This window comes from Ciconia boyciana, chromosome 21 (genome assembly GCF_034638445.1).
Source record: "Ciconia boyciana chromosome 21, ASM3463844v1, whole genome shotgun sequence".
Classification (NCBI taxonomy): Eukaryota; Metazoa; Chordata; class Aves; order Ciconiiformes; family Ciconiidae; genus Ciconia; species Ciconia boyciana.
Window position 1 is genome coordinate 7,277,417 of NC_132954.1, and position 25,578 is coordinate 7,302,994.

Sequence of the window (25,578 nt, forward strand, 5' to 3'; positions counted from 1 at the left end):
GCTCACGGGGGTGGTAGAGCTGACCCCCAAAAACAGGGCCAGCCCTCAGGGCCGAGGCCCCAGCAGCCTTCCCCACCCCTGCTCGCACCTTCCCTTGTGCCCAGTGCAAGGGTGGCAGGAGAGGGCGATGCTGGAGCTGCTGGGGGGCTGGGAGCAGGGGAAGGAGGCAGCTGGAGAGCCCTGGCTGGGGCACTGCAAGCCCTGGGACCCGTGTCTGAGAACAGTTCATCTGGCAAGACAGGCATCCAGTTCACAAAATGAGGCTCAGAAACAATCGTTCCTGTTCTCAGCACAGGCAAACGCTCTTCCAGTGGCATTAGGTGACAAACCGGGACATCCTTCTCCCACCTCAGCACCACACGGGGACAGCAGAGGCGGCCCCAGGTTTGGGTGGCGAGGCTGGGATGGCAAGATAAGCTAGGGAACAAATACAGTAGAGACTTCAGCCAGCCCCTTCCTAATTCTAGGCAGATTATTTTGGGAAGCTTTTTCACATTACAACTCATATATTATATCTGTACCACAACTGAAGTGTGAAAATGCTAAATCAGAATTAATGCAATTTTAACTGCACCTTAGATAAGCTACTGAAAAATAAGATTAAATCATATATCCTTATGAAACTAAAATAATCGGTGAAAGGTGGGAAAGAGGTCAGAGGCCACGCCGGGCCGAGTCCTGCAAAACCTTTGAACTGCGGACAAGATCCAATCTTTGCAGCGATCGCCTGCAAGGATGACTCTCGCCCAAGGCAGTGGCTGGGCTCTCCAGACAGCCCCTGGTCACACCGGGTAACCGGGCGGCTGTTTGTGCCGCTCACGAAGGCCTTGGCGCGCCGCAGCCCACACACAGCCACCGAGGGCTAGACAACACAGCCAAACCAGGTGGCACGTTAAGGACAGAAAAAGATTTGATGCAGATGAAGGGAAGTGGGAGGTTTCAAGAAATTCTTCCTTTCGAGAAACCCCGATAAATCTAAGCTTATTCAAACCATATGGAGCGAATGCAGTCAGCCGACTCTCCGTACTGCACAGCCGTGACTCTTGTGCCAGCAAACCAGCTTCACCCTTGGTAGTCTTCTCCTTTCCCACAGGCTTTGCTCGATCCAGAGAACAGCATGGTTAAAAAGACAAGAGAGGTAGATTACAGTCATGATTAAAAGCAGATTAGTCATCTAGGCTTCGATTTAAAAAAAACAGATTCCAGAAGATGCCAAGAGGTTGCTGCTTCCAAAACTAGCTTTTTCAAAAGTCTTCTCCCTCCAGAGCGAGTGTGAGTGTGTGTCCCTGAACAGAGCTCAGAAGAATTGCTACATTATTCTCCATCACGGGACACTGGTATTGCTGTTGAGCTGTAGTAGGCGACGTGAAAGGCAGACTGCAGGATGGTGCTTGTGCTCTCGGATGTGTGGGAAGCTACTTCCGAAGGTACCTCTGGGCCAGGATAGCTGCGTCCAAAGGGTTCATGGGCTGGGCGTCATGGCCCAGGCGTCGCACTGGGGGGATGTTCCCGAACTGCCGCTTCTGTAGGAAGCTCTTGGCTTCATGCAAGGTGTTCTTCTCCTCAGCCAAGAGCAGCTGCTGCCTCATGTAGTTCTCGAACTCGTACTGCGAGCACTCCTCCGTCACCTTCACCTGCCAGGGAACCACCCCATCAGAGACACAGCAACAAGCAACGGTCCCACAACTCCTCTCCGATGGTCCCGAGCTACCATGGGATAACTGGAGTCTTAATGCAAGAACTGGACCTGCTGCCAGACATACAGGCAGGACTCCCCACGAGTCACTAGTGCCACCAGGAGCAGAGGTCTGGAAACCTCAGTGGCCCTGTCCTGACACAGCTCATCCCAACCCTGCCAGATATTCAGGGGCTGCAGCTGTTTGACCTCAGTTCTCACCCCCCCCCCCCAAGCCCTGGGGAGGGATTTCTGATGGCAACATCGACTGCGGCATTGCAGGCAAAAGCTGTCCCCAGGCAGTGAGGTCACCGGCCACCACTTCCAACACAAAATACACTGGCAAGAAAACAGGATGTTTGCTCCCATCGCAGAACTCACCAGGGAGGCTGAGCCAACATCACTACCTCCTCCCGGCTCTCCCAGTGCCTGTGAGCTCTCAGCTGTGCGCGAGGGAGTGAGCACTGCTCGGAGAGGAGCAAGCTGCCCCTCAGCCAGCTCCGGGGCCAGCGAGCTCACTTCCAGGCAGCACGGCCAGCTGGATGGGACTCCTGGTCCCAGCAGCATGAGCCTTTCCTTCCACTGCACAAGATGGCGATGGACTCGGCCGCCTTGTAGAGCGGCGGCCACAGCTGGGTCCTCACCACGCTCCCCTCACCAGCTCGGGGGTCACAAGGGGCTGCCATCTCTTTCCATTACACAGACTTGGCACAGGGCACAGAAAAGCAGTTCCATGGAACGGAAAGTAGGAAAACCTACCTCTTGGGGGTTTTCAGGGTTAGCCACTTGGTCATCGATGTCTGGCACCACTTGCAAAGGGCCACTCAGTGAGGACATAGACTGCCTGGGGGGAGAGCACAGCATCAGGGACCTGGAGCATGGCCCCAACTCGCCCACCCTCACCCAACACCCTGGCCAGGGCAATCCTGCCTGGCTGGCCATGGCTGGACACCAGCACATGGCCCAGCGCTGTCCGGATGCCACACCGGCTACTGCTACTAAAGGATGCTATTCCAAATTCAATTTCCCTGGTATGAAATCATGTTAAAAGTCCCCAGAGCTGCCTTTTTTTGTTTTTAAACAGGATGTGGAACTCCAACTCTTGCATAGGTAGGAGAAAAACCAGCCACAGCTCCAAAAATCACAGACTTCACTGCTGACTCAACAGGCAGCACAAGAACTATGCCCAGGCATGCTGTGCAGCACAGACAGAAGGTCATGGGACTGACAAGAGAGGGCTGCAGCAAGCAAACACCGCCGGCATCCATTTCTGCTGGAGTGGGCTACTGGAATCTCATCCCAGTTGGTTCATGCCAGTCCTGGAGTCAGATTTACCCTCAAAAGGCATCCCCGCCCTGCACATGTAGTGTCCCCACCTGTAACAGCATCTCCTGCTCTTCCCCTCTAGAGATCTCATGCCTGCTTTTACTTAATGGATAACGCAGTGCTAATTACAAGCTTGTGGGAAGTGTCTGCACTTGGCTGCATCTGTTTGTACATGTAAGATATTCCTGACCATTAAACTTTCTTTAAAAATCAAAGCTGGGGAGCATGAGGGGGGCACGGCAGCAAAGGCCCTCCTGTACCCCAGTACTGTTTCGTAACGTTATTGCTTTACAGACTCCAACCTTGGTCACAATGACAAGCGTTTGTACGGGCCACTCCGGCTGTATCCATCAGCAGACACCAATGGTTGAGAGACAGGATTTAAAGACTTTTTTGCAGTTCTCACAGATCATCCTCTGGTGTCCTGTTTGGCAGCAGTCTGCTGGCTGCAGCTGGAATAACACAGCCTGCAGCCAGAGACGCCATGTTCCTGTCTCTCTCCTCTTGCACATACCATGATGCTATGATGGAGCTGAGAGAATCCAGCACTTCAGAAGCTGTCAGACGCTGCTGCGGATCCAAGACCAGCAGTTTTCGGATCAAGCACACAGTGTTTTCTGAGACCCGTCCATCCCTGGGAGAGAGAACGCGTGGTGAGCCCGAGTGCACGAGGGAGGCAGAGGCAGCAGCAGGATGGACGTGGTGGGAGCACAGGTCAGGAACTAGAGGAGGACCGTTGCTCTGACCGAGAGACCCCAGAATTAACCAGGAGGTTGATTCCCTGTCCCTGCCGCACGGGGCCTTTCTCACCTTTGCACGAGATGTCCCAGCTCCGCTACTGCTTCCTTGGTGTCTACTGCATACAGTCTTTGTTCTCATTACTGCTGCGACCCTCAGGGGCTTTGATTGAAGCCCCTCCAGCTCCGGCTGTCCCAGTAAGGCCCAGAGCACCGCCCGCACAGGCACTAAGAGAAGGGCCTCCCCGGGACAGGCTGTACTCACTCAGGGATGGTGTACTCGGCAGCCTTGATTTTGCGGAAAAGCTCTTGAGGTATGCTGTCGTAGAAGGGGAACTGGCCATAGAGCATGGTGAAGAGCACCACACCCAACGCCCACATGTCACTGGGTTTTCCACGGTACGGCCGTCCTGCAGGGAGCAAGGAGAGACAAAAGCAACAGGCTTTACGACACTGCTCACCTCTGCGGCCCACCATCAGCAGTAAAGGCACTGAAGCAACCTCTGCATGTGATCCTTTTTTCTAAGCATTAATCAAAAATGCTCAAGACCTCCTATTGCAAGAGACGAAGAACCTCTTTGAAAGGTGCATCCCTTGCGAATAAGTACATTGTTCATCTCCACACAGGTGTCTTCCCTTTCCCTACAGAGCAGGGCTATCCCTGCTGAATGGCCGTGATGTGATCTGAGAGCATCAAGCGATCAGAACCACTGCGTACTGTGCTGGAGTTGACGCTTCCCTCCCCTTCGCCATCCCTGCAGACTGCTGCCCCCGGGAGCCCCTCAGCCTCGCAGGCTCCACAGACGCACCTTGCTGCAAGTCTGGGTAAAGGAGAAGAGAACTTAAGGGCCAGCGAGCACAAGGCACAGGGAGGCAGGAAAGAAACCCTGAGAAGAGCAAGTGCTCCTCAGGTGAAGAGTGGCCCAAGATTAACACCAACCTCACCACCCTGCCTGCACCAGAGATTTGCGTGGAAATGCAGATTAAGACTCTCCACACCCGGCTTAGATTTAGCCCATCAAGATGGGACTCTGCCTCTGGGACGGATCCAGCACACGGCCACTGGAGCCTGCTCGGAAGCCGTGGAGGGTGCAGGAAGGTGCCTCCCCCATGCAGAGGCATTCCCAAAAGCTGCTGTGGCCCCAGCACACCCTGGGAACCGCTCGATGGAAATGCTGCTTTAAAGCCCCTTTGATCGCACAATAAATCAGCAAAGAGCAGCATGCATGAGGGTCAAAAAAATTAAACTCCAGTGCTGTACCACAGCATAGGACTGAGGGAATGACTTCCTCTGACTCACGCAGTGAGTCACTGCTGCAGCATTTGTTATTTGTACTAATTATTCTTTGCTTTATATGCTCAAAAAAAGGCACCTCTCCCTCCTCCTCCTCCAGCTTTTCCTGTGGTGACATTTCAGCAGCCATAAAATGCAAGCCATCTCTTAACAGAAGACAGCTTCTTCTGGAGACCTAAAACAATGATTAATTCTTCAGGCGTTTTAGCTTCCTCTTGCACAGGAGCATTAGCAATACAGACAGAGGGATGCTCAGAGTCTGAAGGTGGTGGTGAAGCCTGGAATGTCCTCAAGTAACTTTTCCCTCAATGCTTGGAGGGGAACTGCAGACTGAGCCATTTTGGAAGAGCATTTTCAAGAGCACAGGGTCAGGCTGCACAAACACCCGACGGGGAAGGGCTATTCGCAGAGACGTCAGAGCTGGAGCGCAGTGCGATCGCACCCGAAGGTCAGTCCAGGAGGTGCCACACAAGATGCAGACCTGTAACTAAGGCTGCTCCTTGCAGGGTCTTGAACAGCCTCAGCTGTCAGGGAAGTCAGCAGACAGCCTGTTCAGCGCCCTGGGGTATGTGGACTACAGACCGGCCAGTCAATCCACCAAGAGCTGTCAGAGGAAATGCGGGCGTTTGCAGCCGAGCTGTGCTGGCAGGGAGGGTAAGAGGGCTGAAGTCCAGGACAGAACGGTACCCCGGACGAGCCGGAAGGAGCAGCTCCATGCAGCCTTTACCAGACGCCAACCACTTGAGCTGCAACTGCTCCAAGCTCCTGGAGAGCAGTTGGCTCCTATCATCCATCTGGTTACAGGGGCCTCAGGATATCCTGCAGAACAGGAAAGGCCTGCAAAAAACACGTTCCACTTCCCCGCCTGCCTCTGCTCCCTTCCTGGCTTACTCCTGCCCAGGAGGGAAGCAGCCTCAAACCTTCCTGGCAGATCACGTCGGAAGCGCTCAGCTACATTTACTCCTGCTGCCTGTAAACCTGACGACAAACGTACTGAGAGGAGTCCGCTGGGTCTGGAAATTTCAAGACTAGCTCCCTCTGAGGGCATTTCTGAAATACAATAGCTCGGGATACCATAAACGAATAACTCAAATCTTCAGAGGTGTTTTCAGTATTCTAGATGTTATCCTCACACAAACAAATGCGATAGGCTGGCAAGGATTCTGGATTTCACGCTAGCTACAGGCACACCAGCGAGTGGTGCTGCCCAACGTACTGCCGACTTGTCCAGAAAACAGTTGGTGCTGATGACCTACTGTCCACAGTTTTAGGCAGTTTCCCATCGTCCCAGTGCTAGCTCAGCCCTGTGGATGGGTAACCCGTAGCAGGTGGGATGCATTACGGGTGATCTTGGGCTGCATCCTGCAGTTCCCTCCATCCAAAGGGAATTTTATCTGTGCTCACAAGGAGTACTCCGCAACATGAGCTAATGCACGATAACTAGAGTCTAGAGAGATGCTTCAGATGCACAGTCCCAGCTGTCAATGCACCCTTCAACACTAGTCCAGCTCACCTGGATGAGAAGAAAAAACAACCCCCAAAATGATGCCTCGGTCACTACACTGACAAACAGGACAACCACTGCCTGCGCCGCTATTGCTAGCACAAAAGCTAGCAGACCTTAGAGCTCATGGAAGAGAAACCTCCTGAAGCAACTAAGCAGACAGAAACCACGTCTGCTTCTGAAAGTCCCATGCGCTGGAAACAGTTAAAAGGTGGGAGGACATTAGGGAAAGCTGTTCTTTGCTAGACTTCTGCTTAAGGCCTCTGCTGGAGACAAGATACAGCCCAGACAGACTGCTGGTCTGCCCTGGTGTGATCATTTCTTTAAGTAACTCCCCTCAGTCGGCCCAGAAGCCGCCCAGAGGGTCAACAGTTCCCTTCTGGAAGCAAGCAGCAGCTGCAGCAACTGCTCCTCTTGGTGTACAGCCTGGAATAAACTGACATTACAGTGGGATTTGGACCGATTGCCTCTTAGGCCTAGGGATTTACCTGCAGCTTAAGTGAAGCCTCAGGAACAAGATTCAGACGTGGGAAACAGAACATCTTGTCTGCAGTCAGACTTATTTAGGAACAGGCAGGGAGCTTTTAATTAGCTTTGAAGTTCAGACTAGCCTTAAGAAAAAAGTTACACTCGCTCCTTCTCTCCATACTTTCCCAGTTGGAAAAACAGACCAAGTCTCATAACTTGACTCTAATTAAGAGGCTCTCACAGAAGGCAGGTTACATATAGGAACAGAACTAGGTGGTTTTCATTTATGGTCAAAACCCACAAATAAACTAAACCAGTGTTAAGTGTGGGGGCTGTGAACTCCCACCGAGGGCTGAAGGAGGTTGCCTACCGCTAAGCACATCTGGGCTGATGTAGGCAGGGCTCCCTCGCTGGTCTTTCAGCAGGTCATCTTCACTCACGAGGTGCTTTCCGAGACAGAAGTTTGTTATGGTTATTCGATGAGTCCTGGGGAGAGTCAGAAGGCATCAGTGAACAAAGACCTGCATGGGCCAAACAGCACAAACAGAGGAAGTTCACACCAAAACAGAGGTGTGTCTGTGGGGCTTTTTGGGAAGCTCGAAGTGCTGGGAAAAGACAAGCAGAGCTGTAAGATCAACTCCATCCCGACAGGGAGGGATTCCACATCTGTCAGCGTGGCTTGTGAGACTCTTACAGGGGGAGTAAGAGAACCTCTTTTACAGCTATGGACAAAGTCTACATCCAACCTGAGTGGCATGCGGCAGCACAGCTGTAAGCACAGGGTGCTCGCAGAACTTGCCCGCCTTGTGGCCACACAGCTGCCTTTTGGCCAGCCTCCCAGGAGCAGACCAACAGCATCCCAGCACCAGGATCTGCGCTTTCGTGCTTGCTGACCGTTGTAGGGTGTCAGCGTTAAGAAAGTTTCTTTTAACAGCCGATTCTCCCCTACACTTCCCAACTACCATTTCTAAAGGCATCTTCTCCACAAAATATTTTGTGGAAGCTGAGGGAAAATACCCCACAGGAAGGACTGCCCCACGCCTGCCCTCCATGCACTGTTTGCTTACGTGTCACCAGCAGATGAACTACAGGACCTTTGATCAGGTTCAGCTTAACCACTTTTGTGTTTCCCAACAGTCCCACAGCAAGAGTCTGGTGGCAGTTTTACCTGATCTGCAGGACTACTCTTCCCATGACAGTATGCAGAACAGAGAAAGTCTAATCGACATCAAAAAACCTGCTACACTCCAGAATTACTTCAGAAAAGGTGAGAACTGCAGGTACACGCAATTTCTGTATTAAGATACCCCTACTTCTCCATGGAATTGCCAGCTCCAATTAATGAATTTTTCAAGGGAAGGTGAGCTCATTCCAAAATTACTACCACATTTAATCTTCCATGTCACTCAGATAATTTGGATTTTAACATACAACTTAAAGGACTGAACAGGAAAACACTGTCTAGAAGATTTCTATATTCTTGAAAAGTACTACCCAACTAGAGCCTGAGAACATGAATTAAGTCAGTCAAAATAACAAAAAATATTTCCAGCAAATCTAACAGACAAGTGAAATAAAACCAAGTGTGGGTTGGCAACGGAGAGTTGATTATTAAGACAGACAGACTTGCATTTAAGAAGTGTTAGCTTCAACTGTCAAGAGACTTCCCTGGCTGAATAACAAGCTGCAGGATTTGTTAAAGATTTAAAAGACCAAGTGTTCTAAAGGACGCTAAAGTGTTCAGGGTTGCTTGGCTTTATTTAGTCACTGAAATTTGATCTAATCTGTAATCTACTGCACTGGCTAATTGGAAATCTTGCGAAGCTTTAACGTCCGCACCTCGCAGGGGACAACGTCTGAGGGATCTTCGTTAGCCCAGGGTGTAACGTGCCTGGTTCGGACTTTGCAGTGATACGTAGCTACCTTCACTCCCGCACCAACAGAAAAGACCTGGCTCTTTTGTGAGCACGGCTGGAACAGAACAAACATTTCTGATCAGCCCAGATGACTGGCCCTCTCCATGGTGATCTATTCTTACGCCTCACCCACCCTTTCATATGACTCACTGCTGTAGAGGCTACAGTTTTTCCTCACCAAAGCTGATGGTCTTGCTAGTAAAAAGCAAAAACATAGCATGTGATACAAAAAATGACTTTGGCAGGTGTGTTCACAAAGCTTCAAATACTTCCCCTTTCCTGCTAGCGAGGGCCCCTTGTGCAGCTCTATCAGTGGGATGCTCCACTGCACACTTTGCCCAGAAAAGAAGGGAAGCTCTGGGGGGATCCTTTAAAGCAGCAACCTTTGGCTGCGTCTTCCTAGCATGAAGGAGAATCAAAGAAGCCAGCAGAAGATAAGACATTTATCTTAAAGCAGCTCTATAGAAAGGACTTAAACCAATTTACAGGTGGCCCTGAAAACACTAACTGCTGCGTGTGTGTGTGGGGAATCAAGAAGTTCAACCTCCGTAGGTAAAATCTATTTGCTTTCAAACAGTGTTAGGGAGGAGAAAAAAAGCAAGACCACAGTGAACCTGTGTGCTTTGTACAGACTCTGGAAGTCTGCAGACTGAAAGCCTTCCAGTTTTTTATTCATTCCACAGAAAACCAGACAGTGTGAAAAGACAATGAATTCCACTCATTCTTAAAGTTAGTGCAAAATGTTTAGCCAGTAATGTAATACTGAAGGACACAGCAGAGTATCTGGACTGGAACTAGCTTGCCAACTACATAACTATACCACCCAAGACCCAAAAATACTCCAAGGAGCCACCAAGCCAAGCGCACGCTACCACCAGCTGCCTCTCACTTGTGCTGAACTCATGCCCCACTGACGCTGTCCGCTCTGCTCCGGGCGGGCTGGTCCCTCCTGTGTCCGCACAGCATCCAAGACATGTTGGACATCAGTGCATTAGAAACCGAGGCTTGCATCAAACCAGCTAATGGGGAACAAGGAAGCTATTTCAAGCACAAATACAGACTAGACAGAAGAACTTTTGTTTAGATAAGTAAATATTTTACTGCTAGCAAGAACACAGTAGTGCAGCAGTCAAAGATTTAACACTGCTGTGATGATAGGACAGACTGCAGTGTTGGGAATTCCTTTAGCACGATGGAAAGTGAATTATGTGAACAGAACTACTAACTACATTTTAATCTTTTTTTTCAATATGTAAAATAAGCATTTCTCTTGCAGGTTTCTGAATTACTGTAAAATTTAGTTTTCAGAAGTTAGAATCCAAAAAACAAGTGCTGATATGGGGTCGCCAAGCTTGGTGGAAGAGTGAACTGTCTAGGTTGGGCTCAATTTCCCTGCTTCAGGGAAGAAACATAAGACAACTGCCAGAACAGCAGCTCTCCAGCAGACTTACCTTTTGTTTAGCACCATGTTTCCTAGTTTCAAGTCTCTGTGCACAATATTTTTCTGTAAAATATATAATAGCATAACGTGAGCAAAAGCATATTTGTTATAGAAGTACAAATTCGATACTTGGACAAAAGCACTAAGTATCTTTTGAAATCACGTCATCTTCATTCTCAGAAATAACCTAGATCAAGGTTTCAAGTCAGGTTGCATCCTGGGTACTTCGTGCACTTCATTTTCGATTCTGGTCAGAAGGACAGAATAAGCAAATTTGCTACTTTGAACACACAGACAGACTTGACTGAAACTAAGAGGCCCAAAACTTCAGTGTCCAGGCTCAGTAAGACCAATATGGTGAGCATTTCCTCAAAAGAGATATGCTTCATTGCTCTGCCAAGGAAGGATAGGTGTCCCTTGTCACAGGGTAAGAAGTCAAACATCGGCAGAATCTATTTTTGTTACAAGAATTTCTAGTTCATTGATCTCAGACTTGTAGCTTGAGGTTCTGATCTCAGAAATAAATTCTTACATTGTGATTTATTTTGCTTCAAAAGGAAATAGCTTGAAGTGTTTCCTGCATTTGATTAGCCTCTGCTCTCCTCTTCAACCACCCCTTTCTGCAGCTAGTAACACTGTAGTTCACCTGATCTGCACTGAGTCCAGCTGGCCCCTCTCCACAGTCAACAAATGCTATGTTATCATCAAGAAACTTGCGGGGAGGGGAAGGGAATGCTCTTTTATGGCTTGGGGCATGAGGTCTTACGCAGAACACTGTTACAGGGAAACAGCTGAAATATCCATGCTCTGCAACCTTGCCACTGCCTGCACAAGGAAGTTTTAAAACCTCTATTATACTAACACGGGAAAACAGTCTTCCAGCACCGAAAGGGATAACAAAGATCTTACCTTATGTAATGCTTCTACCACTCGTACCACATCATAAAATATCACTACCGTCTCCCGCTCACTGAGTCTCTTCTCTTTAATGACATAATGCTGCAGATTGATCAGATCTGCTGTTTTGTCACTGAAATCATGAGCACAGAGACAGTCTAACACAAGACAAATGCGCTTCTTCATTTTTCTGACCATTCTATTGGCTTCTAAATCTTCTATAATTTCACAAGCTCGGTCCTACAGGGAAGCAAAAAATTGAGCAATAGTTCAGGGAAGCTATTGGGCATATGTACCTACATACAGAGCACTAGAGAATAAATAGCTACATGGTGATCTCGAAATAAGCAAATGCAATCATAGTGCTTGATCTTTGCCCCGAGTTAGGATTTCAGAAAGAAGATACATGACCTCTACTTACAGAAGCCTGAGAAAGTCTATGCTGTTTGACTATATGCATATGTCAGCACTGATACCATTTACATATGGACAGACACCTTTAGATAAAACCTAGAAAAACTCTACAGTGGTAGCCTGTGAATACTAGGGATCCAACACATTATTGATGAGAAGAACAGAAATCTTAAGACACAATTAGCAGTTCTTCCATAACATCAAACAGGACACAGCTGAGTTGGACATTTCGCTAATTTAAGACACAGTACAGATGGCCTCAAGTGAAAGGTCTGTTGACAAAATTTAACCAGCAAACAAGGCAATACCAACGTCCGAACCAGTAATTCCTATCAGCCCATCACCTCCATAAACAGCTCTGAAGGTATTAACAGCAGCGCAATTCACTCACGTGAGACATTGATCAGCACACTGATTAGTGTAACTTGCTGAAACAGTTTCTTGACAATTTGGCCCCTCTTACAAGTCATCATAAACCAGCAGAGACTGGAAAGCATCAGTTCAGTTCTAAAGGGTGCTCTATGGGCACAAATTCATTTGCCAGTGAAGTAGCTATTTTCCTATTTGAAGGGGACGCTACTGAGCGCCTGTCCCACCTTTGAACGTTCTCGCGTCTCCCAAATCCCAAACCTCGTTACATCCAACTTAACTCTCAGAAGCCCCTGCCACAAACTTGCTTGTTTGAAGCAGCAGCAGCGGTTAATGCCAGCAGTGTGCTGGTACTTCTTTACACACAAGAAGGGGGTCAGCATGAACTGTGCATTAAACAAAAGCAGCTCAAGCCAATAGCAATTGCTGGCATTCTCCCAGCCTGGATGGTGACCAGTGGTACCTGAAAGAGCCCGTGATGATGAACCACTCCTTCCTGGTTGTGGAGCAGGGAAAGGAGAGAATATTCCGTGTGCAGCAGCATCTTGCCCTGTCGTTCCTCCTGGGTTTCTATTCCTTTATCACCCCTTTCTTCTAAGGTGAGAATCTTCAGGAAAAGGGAAAAGACCTTTACAGCTTCCAGAAAAACCCAAATGCCCCCAAACCTCTCTCACATTTTATGTATTCACATGTGTTTAACAGCTGATGTAATTGCTCTGATGTTTGCGTACTTGCCACAAACCTGTTTGAACGAACATCTGCGCAGAATGCATAGCATGAGCTTGATTAACACAGAAAAGCTGCTCAGGGGGCTTTTTGCAAATATCCCAGGTGATTTTCCCTCTGGATCCACCCCCATTTCAGGCACAGCAGAGCAGATCAGAGGGCTCCAGGAGAGCTGCACAGCAGCCACAGAGGCCTCATCTCAGGGCTAATCTCGACACCAGATCTACGCCTGGCAGAACTGCCCTGCCGAGGGGAAGTTCCAGCAGCCATTTTCAACAGTGCACCGGTTCAGCCTACACCACACTCTACTGCAAGCACTTCTGTCGCGAGAGCTAAAGTTAAAGAGCCCTGAAGATCTGGAAGCCCTGCAGTTTGCTTACCTTTAGCTGATAAAAGTCATCTGTCCCATCCTTTCTTGCCAAACACTGAACAATACTTGGCACAGGGGAGTTACCTAAACGTGGACCTAACAGCACAAAGCAAAAACAGACTTGTTTTCCTTTAAGCAGCAATGACTAATTCAGGGTTACATCAGTATGCAAGTGTCACGCAGTTTACATTAGTTTAAACTGAGTTCCCTTTTTTCAGGAGACTAAGCGCGTTTCCACAAATCACAATCTAAAGAAAAAAAATGGTATTGAATTCAAACCTTTTTGGACAATGTTTCATTTGTTCACTGGAGAAACATTTAACAGAAGCCCACACAGGGCAGAGCTGTTTTCAGAAGTTCAAATTTCTGCATGCCTGAACCATACAGCTTTTACATTTACTAGCAACACCCATGGCAACTGCTATTACCACACCTTTGAACCCAACTGCCACCTCTGCAGGGACTGCTCAGGTACACAGATTAGTCCAAATTTCAAGTTAACATACAGTCTCCGCTCTTCAGTTTAAATCCATCAGCTTCCAATTGATTGTCCATTGGTTTCCACTGTGAAGTCCATGGTTTTGACAGTTTATATAACTAGTTATGAACTATTCTGTTCGTGTTATATAACTATTCTAGCAACTCCCAAGAGGTAGTAGAGTGGTCTTGCCTTGGCACATACCGCTTATAATGACCACCAGTGCATTATTAAGTTGCCTATGTGCTGATTTGACAGCATATTCCAGGCAAGCAGGGTTGAACATTTCCCCAGAGCTCTAACCAAAATGCCCCCTGAATGAATTTGCTCTTTAACAAAATTCAAGAATGTAGGTTAGGAAAAAAAAAACCAGGTAGAAGCGAGGGCTCATATTGATCTTAAAAGCTGTGCCTGCCTTGCTATGTTAGCATTACAAATCTCCTTAGCTTGACTAGCTGCAGAAGCTCCAAGGGCTGCTGCTCCGCTACGTCAAGTGAATTGCACTCTGAGGTAAGACGCTGAATTACACATCTGCTTTGCCTCATTTCACAGTGCCTTTTCTTTTCAGTTTTGCAATCAGTAGCTACCTTGAAAATTGAAGAAGAAAACCCTCCCTGCTTACCTAGTATGAAAGGGCCCGCTCTCTTGGCATTATTTCCAGAAATCCCTGTACAAAGAGCTTTTGCCTTAGTGGATGTTTCCCCAGCTCCTCTGTCTGATGCTCGCCGCTTCATCCTCGGCTCTTGAAAGAGAAAGAAGATCACAGTTGATGAGCAATTCAGTTAATTTCTTATACTATCCCTTACTTCATACTGGAAGGCTTTCACCTACTGATGCACTCGTGTCTCTGCCTCCTTGTGTTTCTACAAAACAGCTATGGCTCATTACTGATAGACCAGTTGTGGGTTGGAGGCTTAATGCGTTTTTGAAGGTATAAATCAGCCTCATTATTCAAAGCAACATTTCCTAGAACAGTTGTTTGAGAGACATAGTGGAACAAGTCAAAATAATTAAAGCTTGTTTTACAGCAAAAACAAGTTTGCTAATTAACATATTCCAAAAAAACTCTGAAAGAAAATGCCTAAATTATCCTTTTGTATGGGTGTCTACTACTGATTCAGCCTATGGACTTTTGTGGGTTCCTTCACTGAGGACGTCCCACTAGACACTGCAGCCAGCTCACCAAGTAACTCAGAAGGCTCAAGTCTGTTCCTCAAACAGCCAAGAATACACAGAACTACCTGACCAGAAATATGAACAATATCTTTCACCTTTCCCAGCAAGGGCATAGAAGACTGAAACATGTTAGTTATTGTGAGATTCAGTTAATTTAACAATGACTCTTTTCAAAAATGTATTTTCAGTCTTAAAAGAAGTTCCTTCTCTCTCTCCTTGTACTCTTTAGGCTCTAACTTTTTTATTAAGTCTCCATCTATCTACATCCAATGCAGCTGGATTGAGTCAAACACCTGAAATTTGAGGCCAACATATAAAACTATCACTTCAGTCTCCACGTGCAGAAGTGATGCTTTGTTAGAATTAACACACTGTTACCTGCCTTTAATGGATACTCCAATGAAAGGAAACACTGTGGTGCCAGCCCATGTGCTCTCTTGCACTACCACTCCATGCAAAGAACATTTTAATCTATTAAATGCAAATCTCATGCTTTGCATCCAAGTATTTATTCAAGGTCCAGACACCACTACAATCCAGCACAAACAACTAAAAGCTCAACTAACTCCTACTTATTCAGGTATTGCAGAAAATCTGGTTTCCAGCACGCATTTTCTGCTGCTCAGGAATCTAAAGAGAATTTGAGGCAGTATCGCAGAACCAATACCTAAAGGGCCAAATAAATTCAAGTCTCTGTGACCAAAACACTTCTTCCCCAAAGGAAAGTCTTGTTTCAGTTTAGCAGGAAAAGAACCCTTGCGATTGCTGCCAGGCTAGCCTTCACACGCTGCATGCTCGCTGCAGGCATAAACCAGCTCCATCAAACTGAAGCTTTGTTTCCAGTACACCTCCTCTTCACCTTTATCTCTTGGAAAATAGTTTCAAAGACTTTCACAAATATCTAGACATTAAATGGTCATGCTCTAACATTTCAAAGAGTTTTTTTTTTTTTTTTTGAGGGGGGCAGGGGAGAGGAAGAACTAAGCACAGATCCATTTTCTTACTCTGAGCAAGTCAAAACCAAGCCCTGGTAGTCTTTCCTTAAGACGTTACTACAGCAGACTGGGAAAATATTTTTGGGGTTTCCTTATTTGTTTTAAAAAAGTCCCAGTGTTTCACCATGTAAGAGACTGATAAATCACCATACTTTGAATGAAGTTTACCCTCTGGCAGTCCCACCCTTTCTGTGGACAGAAGCGTGATCTCATTGCATTAATTCACCTAGCAGTACCTGTCACCAAGATCAGAGATAGCAAGAGAGATAAGATGAGAAGTCTTGCAGCAGACTTTGCATCCCTGCACTACCGACTTCCACCAGCTGTTCAGATCTCCGACAGAGAACTGCTACCAGGCCCAGCCAGCTAACAGAACAAAGTCCTCAGCCCCATGTGCTCCTTGTTCTGTTCATTCCGCATCCCTGACCTAATATTTGGTTGTGCCTTATAACATTCTCCATTCCTTGCAACATCATCATCCCTGCTGGAAATGTATGAGTAAGATTTCCACTGGAGAAACCCCACTGCACAGAAACTCTGAGATAATGACCGTTGTGCAATCCGAGCTGGATAGGAATCGCTGGTGCAAACGGCGTTATCGTAAACAAAATAATCTGAGGACTCACGTAGTTCAGCATCAACTGTATCTTTACTCTTCTTCCAAACTAGGTTTTCCAACGTCTCAGGAGACAGGAGTCATCACCTTGGAGAAGGCTGGATGGTCGAAAGGTCGAGGACTCTGTAATGCGAAATGAGATACACTTGATGCTGTGGTTCTGGATTATTCTTGATTACGATAACGTGGTATGCACCAAAACTTCTGCGGCTTGAAACATCTGTGTTTATTTTGGCTTAGAAAAGGCCTGAAGCTCCTGATATCACATGAGAGAATAAAAGGGCTCTTGAAGTTCAGTCCCCAAAGAGTCACAGACGCATGGCCCTGCACAGCAAGACAAATACAAGCGTCAACGATCTCAAAAGGCATTCTGTGAGGCGAGACAGACCTTCAGAGCAGAAACAAACACGTTCTCCATTTTAACCTCCACCACGTGGTACTAACTTGCCTGTTTTTAACAGTATTTTAAATACACCCAAGTTAGCAATAGTGCCACAACAGAATCTTCACCACTGGAAGCAATTTTTAATCACGGTAAGAATTAACGCTTGAAGTCTGGACTTCAACAGAACAATTTCTGCAAAAGGCAACAAATACCATTGAGTTTTATTCTTATCAAATCCCCGCTGCAAGGTAATTCCTCTTTACAACTCATATTCAGCCTCTTAAAAAAAATAATCAAACTAATTCAACTCAAATTCAGTACTGCTTAATAGTTCACCTGCTCCCATTTAAAGGGAGAAATTTAGGATTTAAAACAGACACTCTAAAATTGAATCTATACCACCTCTACCCAATGCTTAAAGTTTAATCCTCAGATGTTGCACATGTTACACGTTTGTTAATCCAAGCTGGTTTACTTTACCAATATCCAGTTAGATCAACTTAAAAATGCAAAAGGAACATTCTGGATGCAGGAGCCGAACTCCCAACACCACCCAAAACACAACGCAGTATCATCACCCGGTCCTGGGGATCTGCAAACATTGCTGGAGATCTTTCTGAATTAAAGTACTGAAGCTATGAATACTTTGATAAACAACGTTCAGAGCCTGCTCTAGGCAGCAGGACGCCCCGGTCAGGCCGACCCGTGGCGACGGCGCGCAGGCAGCCCGCGCACCAGCTAGCCAGCACTTTCGGTATGAGTCGTCTTGGCACTGAGAGCGAGCAGAGGTGTCCCAGCCCTACCGCTGCTTAAAGGACATCCACCAACTTAAATATCACAGCTGCAGCACAGAACACTTGTAAGAGCAAGCGAGAAAAACACCAACATAAATGGGTACTCAACTATTAAAGACAATCCTGTGACGCTCACGGCACTGTCTACCCAGTCCCCCGGCTCCCTACGCAGTTCCTGCTGCTTGGGCTGCACCGCAAGGGCGGCAGAGCCCACCAAAAATCTCAGGGGCCCGCAGCAGCGCCCAGAGGTTTGCAGGTGAGCACTTCAGGCTCCTCTGAGACTGGAACGAGGGTTGGTCAGATGGAAGGAAGGTCCCAGAGCAAAAGGAAGAAAACCAAGGGCAGCTGCTGTGAAAAAGCAGGCAGATTGTTCCCTTTCCTGCACATTGTGTAAGCCCAATTAGAGCAAGGGAATTGGTCAAAAGGGCACAGACTTCCTTGTGTAAGCCTCCCGCAGAACGAGCGGCCATCCACTAGGCACAGGGCTAAAAACGGTATTCTAAGGAAAATCTTAAAACAAGAACAGCAATGCAGGAGGCACACACCCCCCACCCCCCCCGCCGAGCCAGGGGGTGTTTTCTACCTGCAAATTCATTTCACCTTGGCTTGAGCTGGGCTGATACAAAGCTCTGATTTCAAGGGGCTTCACTACTAGAAGTACTTGCAACGTGAAGCTGGTATCGCTCAGACATCAACAGCTGAACTATATCCTGGAAGAACAAGCTTTAAATAAGTTTTAGACAAAAGCCATAATAAACTGGATGGCTTAAAATGACTCCGCAGCTGTAAGTGGAAACATGAGGCCACAGCAGCCCTTAGCACTCAGACCCGGAGCGGGACCCATTGCAAGACGGGGGTCCCGTCCCACGAGCAGCGTGTGCTGACGCTATCTGCCACCTGCCCATGGGCCTCAGAGCACCCCCGGCCTCGCTGGCCCCTGGACACACGCTGGCCACAGGAGCCCCGCCAGCCCCAGCAGCTCAGCTGGAGGGACACTGGCAGTGTCACCGCTCCTCTGCCTACCGTGTTCAAACGACAAACGAGCTGCTGCTTCGTGTCCTGCCCCTAGTGCTGCCGAGCCTTCCCCGGACAGGCTTGCTCAGAGCACACGAGCGGGGATTACTGCATGGCACAAGGATTTCCTCCTCGCACACAATAGGCAGAGGGCAAATAACCACTAAGTGGAGTCCCACACACGAACTGGTTACGCTGCAGCACAGCTGAGATTTAAAATAGCCCAAAGTTGAGAATTTAGAACATTTCCATGAGAGGCGGCGTGCCTTGTAAGGTCAAAGAGCATCCCCCCAGCCCCTGCAGCAACGCCTCTGTCTACAGGCAGCCCCACAGACAGCCGGGACTTTCCAATTCTTAAGACTGGAAAAAAATAAAAATCATTTTAACATCAACAGGATCAGTCTCAAGTGACAGCATCCGACATTTCTGCAAAGAACCAGAACAAACCCACTTATCCCTTAAAACACTCCATCCTAGGGACAGGACCGTAGATACAGATGTGGTGGGTTCACCACCCCCTCCACCAAAACCCAAACTGTACAAAGCGAATCGAACCACCCCCGCTCCCTGTCCCACCATCTGTAACAAAAACGGTCTCTCTCACACAGCAATGAAGTTACAAGTCTAGCACAAAAATTCATTACTTAATTTGAACGTGATGCATGCAGTGTATCAAACATCCTACTGGAGAAAGCGTCTAAAGCTTCTCACTGTGCTAGCTATGACTTTAATAGAATTATTAGTCAAATAATTTGGAGACCTAGATGTAACGTCTTTTAATTGCGTAGCTTAAGGAAATTGTCTAATTCCCAAGTTACTGCCTGATGTTCCAGTGCCCAGCATAACAACAAAGAAAAACAAAACAGGAGAGGAGGAAACTGACCTTTTCATCTCAGGTTAAAGAACAAGCAGGTCCTGCAGTCCCGCAGCCACAGCTAACAGCCGGGAAAAAAAGTACCTTTGGGGCGTTAACAGGATTACTCAGCAGCACAGAAACTACTTAAGACACTGGAGCAGCTGATACAACCTCCACAACACTTGCTGTTGTTTTACCTTGCAACAAGGGGACAAAATGAGTTAGTCGGTATTTACACTTTCTAGTGTGATGACTGGCAACCCCGATGGTGTCCCACCCCACTGCTGCAAGCGGGCTCATCTCTGCCAGCAAGGCAATGGGATGAGCTGGCAGCCGGGAACCAGCAGCAGATGACGGAGCCCACCAGCGCCTGCTGGAAGCTCAGGGCTACCGAGGACAAGCTCCTTCAGCAAGGAGCTCACACCATTAAAGGAAACCTGCCTCTGGGAGCCCAGGTGTCGTGGGAGCAGCTCCCAGGCAGCCGAAGGAGCAGAGCTGCGGCCGCTCCCGCTCGCCCCATCACCTGAAACCTGCCGTCACTCCTGACCTGAAAACGCTGCAGGTGGAAACAAGACAGGGCTGCACGGGAGTCGCAGGCAGGGCTGCCGGGCTGCCGACTGGGGCACGCGCACCGGACAAATGAATCGCCGCTCCCCGGGGCCTTCGTCACCGGGCTCCAAGCCTCCGCGGCGGAGAGGTGGCACCGCAGCTGGGCCCACCGGGCGCTCAGCCGCCCGGGGAAGCGCGGTATTGCTCTGTAGTTGTGAATCACCCATCTCCCACCCCAGACAGGAAAAGACCTGCCACCCAACGCAGCAGCGTTTCTGCCCAGCTCTCTTCTGCGAGCCAAATGCTGCAGCACCTGGGACAAAGCTGGAGACCTGGTCCAAAGGTTTTTGTCCCGCTCGCCCTCTCCGCTCTCCTCTCAGCCAGCACGGGCCTCAGCTTTTGCAAAAGTGAAGCTAAAAAAATTGATTCAAATGAGCAGTATCAGGCTGCACCTTTTACCACCTAAACAACACACTGGGCAGTATTTATCAGTGAGGATTAATCAAAGTTCACATTTAAGCCTAGCTCACGGCAAATTCCAGCTCAGAAGAAGCGATGTTGGACATGACCTAAAAACCTACATGAACACTAACATTAAGCGAGGAAAACCTCGAGTATGGTCCGGCTTCCCAGCACGGGAACAAGCAGGTCGGTATCGCTGCAAGAAGCGGCAACCCTAGAGCATCACCACACGCCTTCCCCGGGCAAACCCAGCTAGGGACAGCTCAGACCCGAGTCATCAGCGCTCCCAGGGACAGAGGCTCGATTCCCATTGGAAAAGCTTCCCTGAGAACAGGCGGAGTTCAGATCAGCCAGGCCTGCAGAGGAGTCACTGGCTGGGGGATTACAGGGAACGTTTGCCGGGCAGATCCCAAGCAAAGCAGGCGTGCGGGAAGGAGGAGCTGCTGCAGCCAGGCGCAGCCGGGGTGGGCTCCCCTCCCTCTGCAAAGCACTGTGGTAGATTCACTATACAGGAACATTAACTTTACTGAAGGCTTTGGAATTTTAACTGTTCTGCAAGAGAAGTAATAATAATTTAAAAAAAGCCCATCAGATGACTCAGAGCCACCAGTGCAACCCATGTACCGCTGTGCGAGCCCTTCCGGGAAGGGAAGCCTTCTCCAGAAACAGAGGAGTCCTGACTCAGAGATTTCTTGGAAACGTGCAGAGACTCATTCAAGCTTCTTCCCTAAGCGGGAAGTTCACTTAAAACCAGACACAGAGTTTCTCTGACCTAAGGAGAAGGAAGAATCCCGAGGTGCCGGTGCAGCACACGGGGCTGGGACACCCCCATGCCATCAGAAGGCACCTGGTAAAGTATGAACTCGCCGAGCAAGCCGTGCTTCACAAGCTGGGAGACACAAACATCTCCGGCAGCCCATGCTGAACCGACCCAATAGAAAACCTCCTTGCTCAGCCCAACCTGCTCATTCGTTTAATCCTGGGTACGTGAGCAAGGCACAACCAGCACTTGGGAGGCCGCAGTGCTAAAAGGGACACCTTGCCTACACCCCACACCTAGCTGTGGCCAATCTCCAACTTCTTGGGGACAAAAAAAGGCTTCCACAGGCCACGTCATACATCAGGGAAAGCAAATTCCTTTCTGGGCCCCCCAAGCAGCCGGGGAAACTCTGAAGCACAGGATTCCAGCAACATAATTACAGTGCAAGCAAGAAGCTGGGCTTTCTTTAAACCCTTCTGATGCATCAACACATGAGATAGCCAAGGACTCATCTCTGGGAGTTCCCTGTTTGGTTACATAAACACCAACTTCAGCTTAACCCTTTCACGCTGAAGCACAGGCCCCATCCACCAGGAAAAATCCCCGCTCCAGCCCAACATCCTCACGGCAGGGGCACCTACAGCAGAGCCCAGCGCAGGAGAAGAGCCTGGAAATCCAACTGCAGCACTCTGACAGCACCTGCGACTGCATCGCTCTCCCAGCACAGAGCCCAGCGCATGAGTTCCCGACCTTGGGCTGCTCCCATGAAGTCAGGCAGTCATTACCTTTAAAATCGCCATCAGGCGAGATGTGTATCGTATTACAAGATTTTATTTTTTGTTTATAGCTTATGTTACTATGTACACTTAATATTCCATAAATCCACTGCAGCAGGACTTTCCTCATGCACACAAAGATTACTGCATGACTCACACACGTGCTGACACTTTCTTTACAGTGAGGTGTGGTTGCTGTTTTTAACAATAATCCACTCATCTAGCCCTAACTAGATAGAAAGAAATATATTTAAGTTATCTACATATACTGCCATGCTAATGTTACTATCATTTGTAGCACAAAAGCACACTGACAGACACCTTAAGTTCACAAATGTGTACCCGACTAACAATAAAAAAGACTGTTTCACATAGAAAATTACAATGGGCACGGAGCCTTCTCCGGTCTAGCAAAGGCTCCCAGCTGGAGAGCTCCCAGGCATGAGTGAGGCGCACACTGTACAAGTCCAGAGCACCGCCGAGTCTCTGCAGACAGATAACACATCCCTTATTTAGGCTAAGCACAGCGGGCAGTTCAGGCAAAATCAATAGGGTTGTCCTTAATCAAACAGCAGCTAAGTGCCTACAAGGCTTCCCTCCGTGGTTTCAAGAGGAGACGATTCTGTAATATCCTGAGGATAAAAAGCAGCTGAACATGTGGGTGCTTTTAAGTAATGCGATTATGTGACCAAACCATCAGCGCGGATGCCACAGAGAAACAATAAAAGGATGTAGCACAAACACTCCAGCATTGGGGAAGCACATCCTGCACCCCGACCGCTATCGGCCCAGGGCCGTTTGCCGGCAGGCAAGCCTTACTCTGCCCCGTCCCTCCAGTTACACCCCGCCTGGACTGCAGGCACCCTGCGAACCTGACCACCCTCCCCCTGCACCCAACTCGTGTCCCTTCCAGGCGGGCGGCAGAGGCACGGTAGCTCAGCCCCACCACACTGGGCACTGGCCTCTGCTGCAACTTCTCTACCTCCCCCCGAACACGGGATTACAGCCCGAGACTAGAGCCTAAGGTGCCTAGCACACCTATACATAGCAGTATACGTTAAGCCTACACATTAAGACTCTAAACTAGCAAAGAACTGAATCATTGACACCAGTGCAGCACGTTCGCACCCACAGACACGGCAGAAGGAGGGAGAAGCTGGCCAGGAACACGAGAAGCCCCAAACCCCTCGTGTCAGGGAGAGGAGCAGCGGGGCAACGACGCCGTGCCATGGGCTCCCTCCAGCAGCAGCGCGAGACCTCCGACGCTCTCACGTATTGCGGCAGCGAAGCTCCCAAAGGCCCCAGCCAAAGCCAACAGGTAACAGGAACAAGTTCTGAACGCAGGAAATCCCAAAGCATGCCTCCTTCTCTTCTTCAGGTGCGCTCGCGCAGGGAGGCCAGGCCAGGTTTCCGTAGCTAGCTCCGGCTGTAATACTTCACGGTCTTACTCATTCTCACTTAGAGGTACAACCTTCAACTACTCACTGCTGAGACACGTGAGCCTCCGCCTCAGAACAGGGGTCCGAAACTACCGAATTAAGAAATTCCTGCCCAGACCGAAAGCGAAATCGGCACCGAACACAAGCTGGTCGCTCCCTCAGCGAGCCCCGGACCCGTCAGTGCGCTGCCAAAACAGCCCGGCTGCCCGCAAAGCCCAGACCCCCGGCGCTGTTACAGGGAAGAAAATCACCCAGGCGTTCTGCTAAGCCGCGTTTGTAAGTCCCGCCCGGCCCCGCTACACCGAATCCCACCCCCGGCTGGTGAGCGGCCTGCGGCCGGGGCACCGGCCCGCACGGACCGGCCGGGCCGGCCCCAGGGGAACGCTTCCCGGCGCGGCCAGGGACTCCGCGCCGACAGGCCCCGAGGCCCTCACGGCGGCCCCAGGCCGTCGCACACGCGCGGGGACCGGCGCGGCAGCGAGCCCGGCCTCTCTCGAGGCCTCGGCCGGAACCCTCCCGAGCCGCCGGCGACGGGCGGGCTCCACCGGCCCGGCCCGGCCGCGGCTCCGCCGGCCGGCCCGCCGGCACCCGCCGCCCTGGGACAGGCGCCCGCCGGGAGGCCGCTGCCCCGGCACCACGCGGCGAAGCCTCCGCCGGGGCCCGGCGCAGAATTAGCAAGAACGAAGCGGCTCCCCGCAGCGCCCGGCCCGGGGCCGGCGGCAGCGGCGGCGCCTCCCGACCGCGGTGCCCCGGGCCGCCCGTCCCGTCCCCCCCCCCCGCACAGCGGGACCCGGCTCGCCCGCGCCCGTCCCCGCTCACCCATGGCCCCGGGGCCGGCGCGGCCGCCGGCGCCTCCCGCAGCCCCACGCCCGGCCGCGGCCCCCGCTCCGCTCCGCGGCGGCGGCCACCTGACAACGGAAGTGACGCACGCGCCACCGCCCCCCGCCGCCGCCATCCCGCCTCCTGGCGGCCGCCGCAGAGATGGCGGCGGGGCCGCGGGGAAGGGACGGCGCTGATTGGCCGGCTGAGACAGCGCCAGCTGTGATTGGGGGAGAGCCCGGGGACTGGGAGGGGACATTTGCGGCAGACTGCGATTGGGTGAGGCGCGGAGAAGAGAGGCCGGCAAGAAGCGAAGGCTGATTGGCCGGGGCGGGATGACTCCCTCCGCCGATTGGCTCCCGCTCCGGCCGGCGCTGGACGCCAAGGGGGTTGGTGGGCACGCGGGAGATTCGAACGCGCCGTGATTGGCGGAGAGGCGGGGGCTTTCCCGGCGCCACGGGCCGCGCCGCCCCGTGCCCCCGCCCCGCCCCGGGCCCGCCCCGCCCCGCAGTGGGACCAGCCCCGCCGTGGGGCCCGCCCGGGGCCGGAGCGCTGGCAGGGCCGGGTGCCCCCGGGCTGGGCACTCCGCTCCCCAGCCACCCGTGCGGCAGGCGGCCGCGAGGGCCAGGCCTCGCACGCCCCGCGGCAGCGCTCCAGCCCCAGGGCTCGTCTCCCGGCGGGAAGCGACGCCATGGCTTCTCTGAGAAGCGCTCCTGCCCCAGCAGCCTCCCCGGTGCCCGGACAGCGCCAGGAGCCGCTCCCCGGGCTGGAGGCGTCCCCAGCCCGCCCCGGCTGCGGTGGGGACACGCGGTCCCGAGGCACACGCAGTTTCTTCCATGTGAGCTCCCAAAACCCACCCCCGTCTCCACCCGAGGGGCTCCTGGGGGGACAGCGAAGCAGCGGTGCTGCTACGGGGCTGCTCCCGGAGCCGCTGACCACTCCAGCGAGGCGCCCAGGCCCGGAGCCGTGCAAACGGCAGGCACGGGGGGGAAGCCACCGCGCTCCGTGCCAGAGGAGGCCAGACGGCACTGGGTAACAAAGGGGTCCCGGTAGGGACGGGATGAAGTCATCTGCTGACCGTGCAGTGCTGTCGGCGGACGCGCAGGGGGCCGAGGAAGCGCTGCTGGGCTTCGGGGAAGGGTGACGGAGGAGCGGGCAAGCGGAGGAGCTGGTGGCAGCAGCAGCATTCCCCACATCCTGGGCAAAGCACCTTTGTGCTTTTCCAGGCGGACAGTGCTGCGCCTTCCCCTCCGAGCTCAGCCTCGCTCCGCTCTGGACGGAGGTTCGTCTCACCCTTTTCCTGTTAAACACTTTCAGAACGA

At 50.8% G+C, this 25,578-nt stretch overlaps 1 protein-coding gene across 2 annotated transcripts; it reads right to left on the reverse strand.

Moving 5' to 3' along the window:
• Positions 1-1,415: 1,415 nt before the first annotated feature.
• STK40 (serine/threonine kinase 40) lies at positions 1,416-24,382 on the reverse strand. 2 transcript variants are annotated; one of them, XM_072885100.1, is made up of 12 exons: positions 24,257-24,382; positions 16,413-16,525; positions 14,238-14,357; positions 13,148-13,233; positions 12,505-12,648; positions 11,271-11,498; positions 10,372-10,424; positions 7,375-7,490; positions 4,004-4,148; positions 3,516-3,635; positions 2,435-2,519; positions 1,416-1,634 (listed from the first exon to the last, which is right to left on the reverse strand). In XM_072885100.1, the coding sequence occupies exons 3-12, from the start codon at positions 14,347-14,349 to the stop codon at positions 1,416-1,418; spliced, it is 1,308 nt and encodes a 435-aa protein (XP_072741201.1). In that variant the 5' UTR covers positions 14,350-14,357; positions 16,413-16,525; positions 24,257-24,382. The 2 variants fall into 2 exon arrangements, with proteins under 2 accessions (XP_072741201.1, XP_072741200.1); XM_072885099.1 differs by lacking the exon at positions 16,413-16,525 and having other exon boundaries at positions 24,257-24,347.
• Positions 24,383-25,578: the final 1,196 nt, after the last annotated feature.

Bases quoted from the DNA above. Each gene is read 5' to 3' on its own strand.
- STK40 (XM_072885099.1), bottom strand. The intron at 7,491-10,371 runs GTAAGTCTGCTG...GACTCTCCCCAG, and splicing joins AACATGGTGCTAAACAAAAG to GACTCATCGAATAACCATAA. The intron at 4,149-7,374 runs GTAGGCAACCTC...TGCTCCCTGCAG, and splicing joins CAGCCCAGATGTGCTTAGCG to GACGGCCGTACCGTGGAAAA.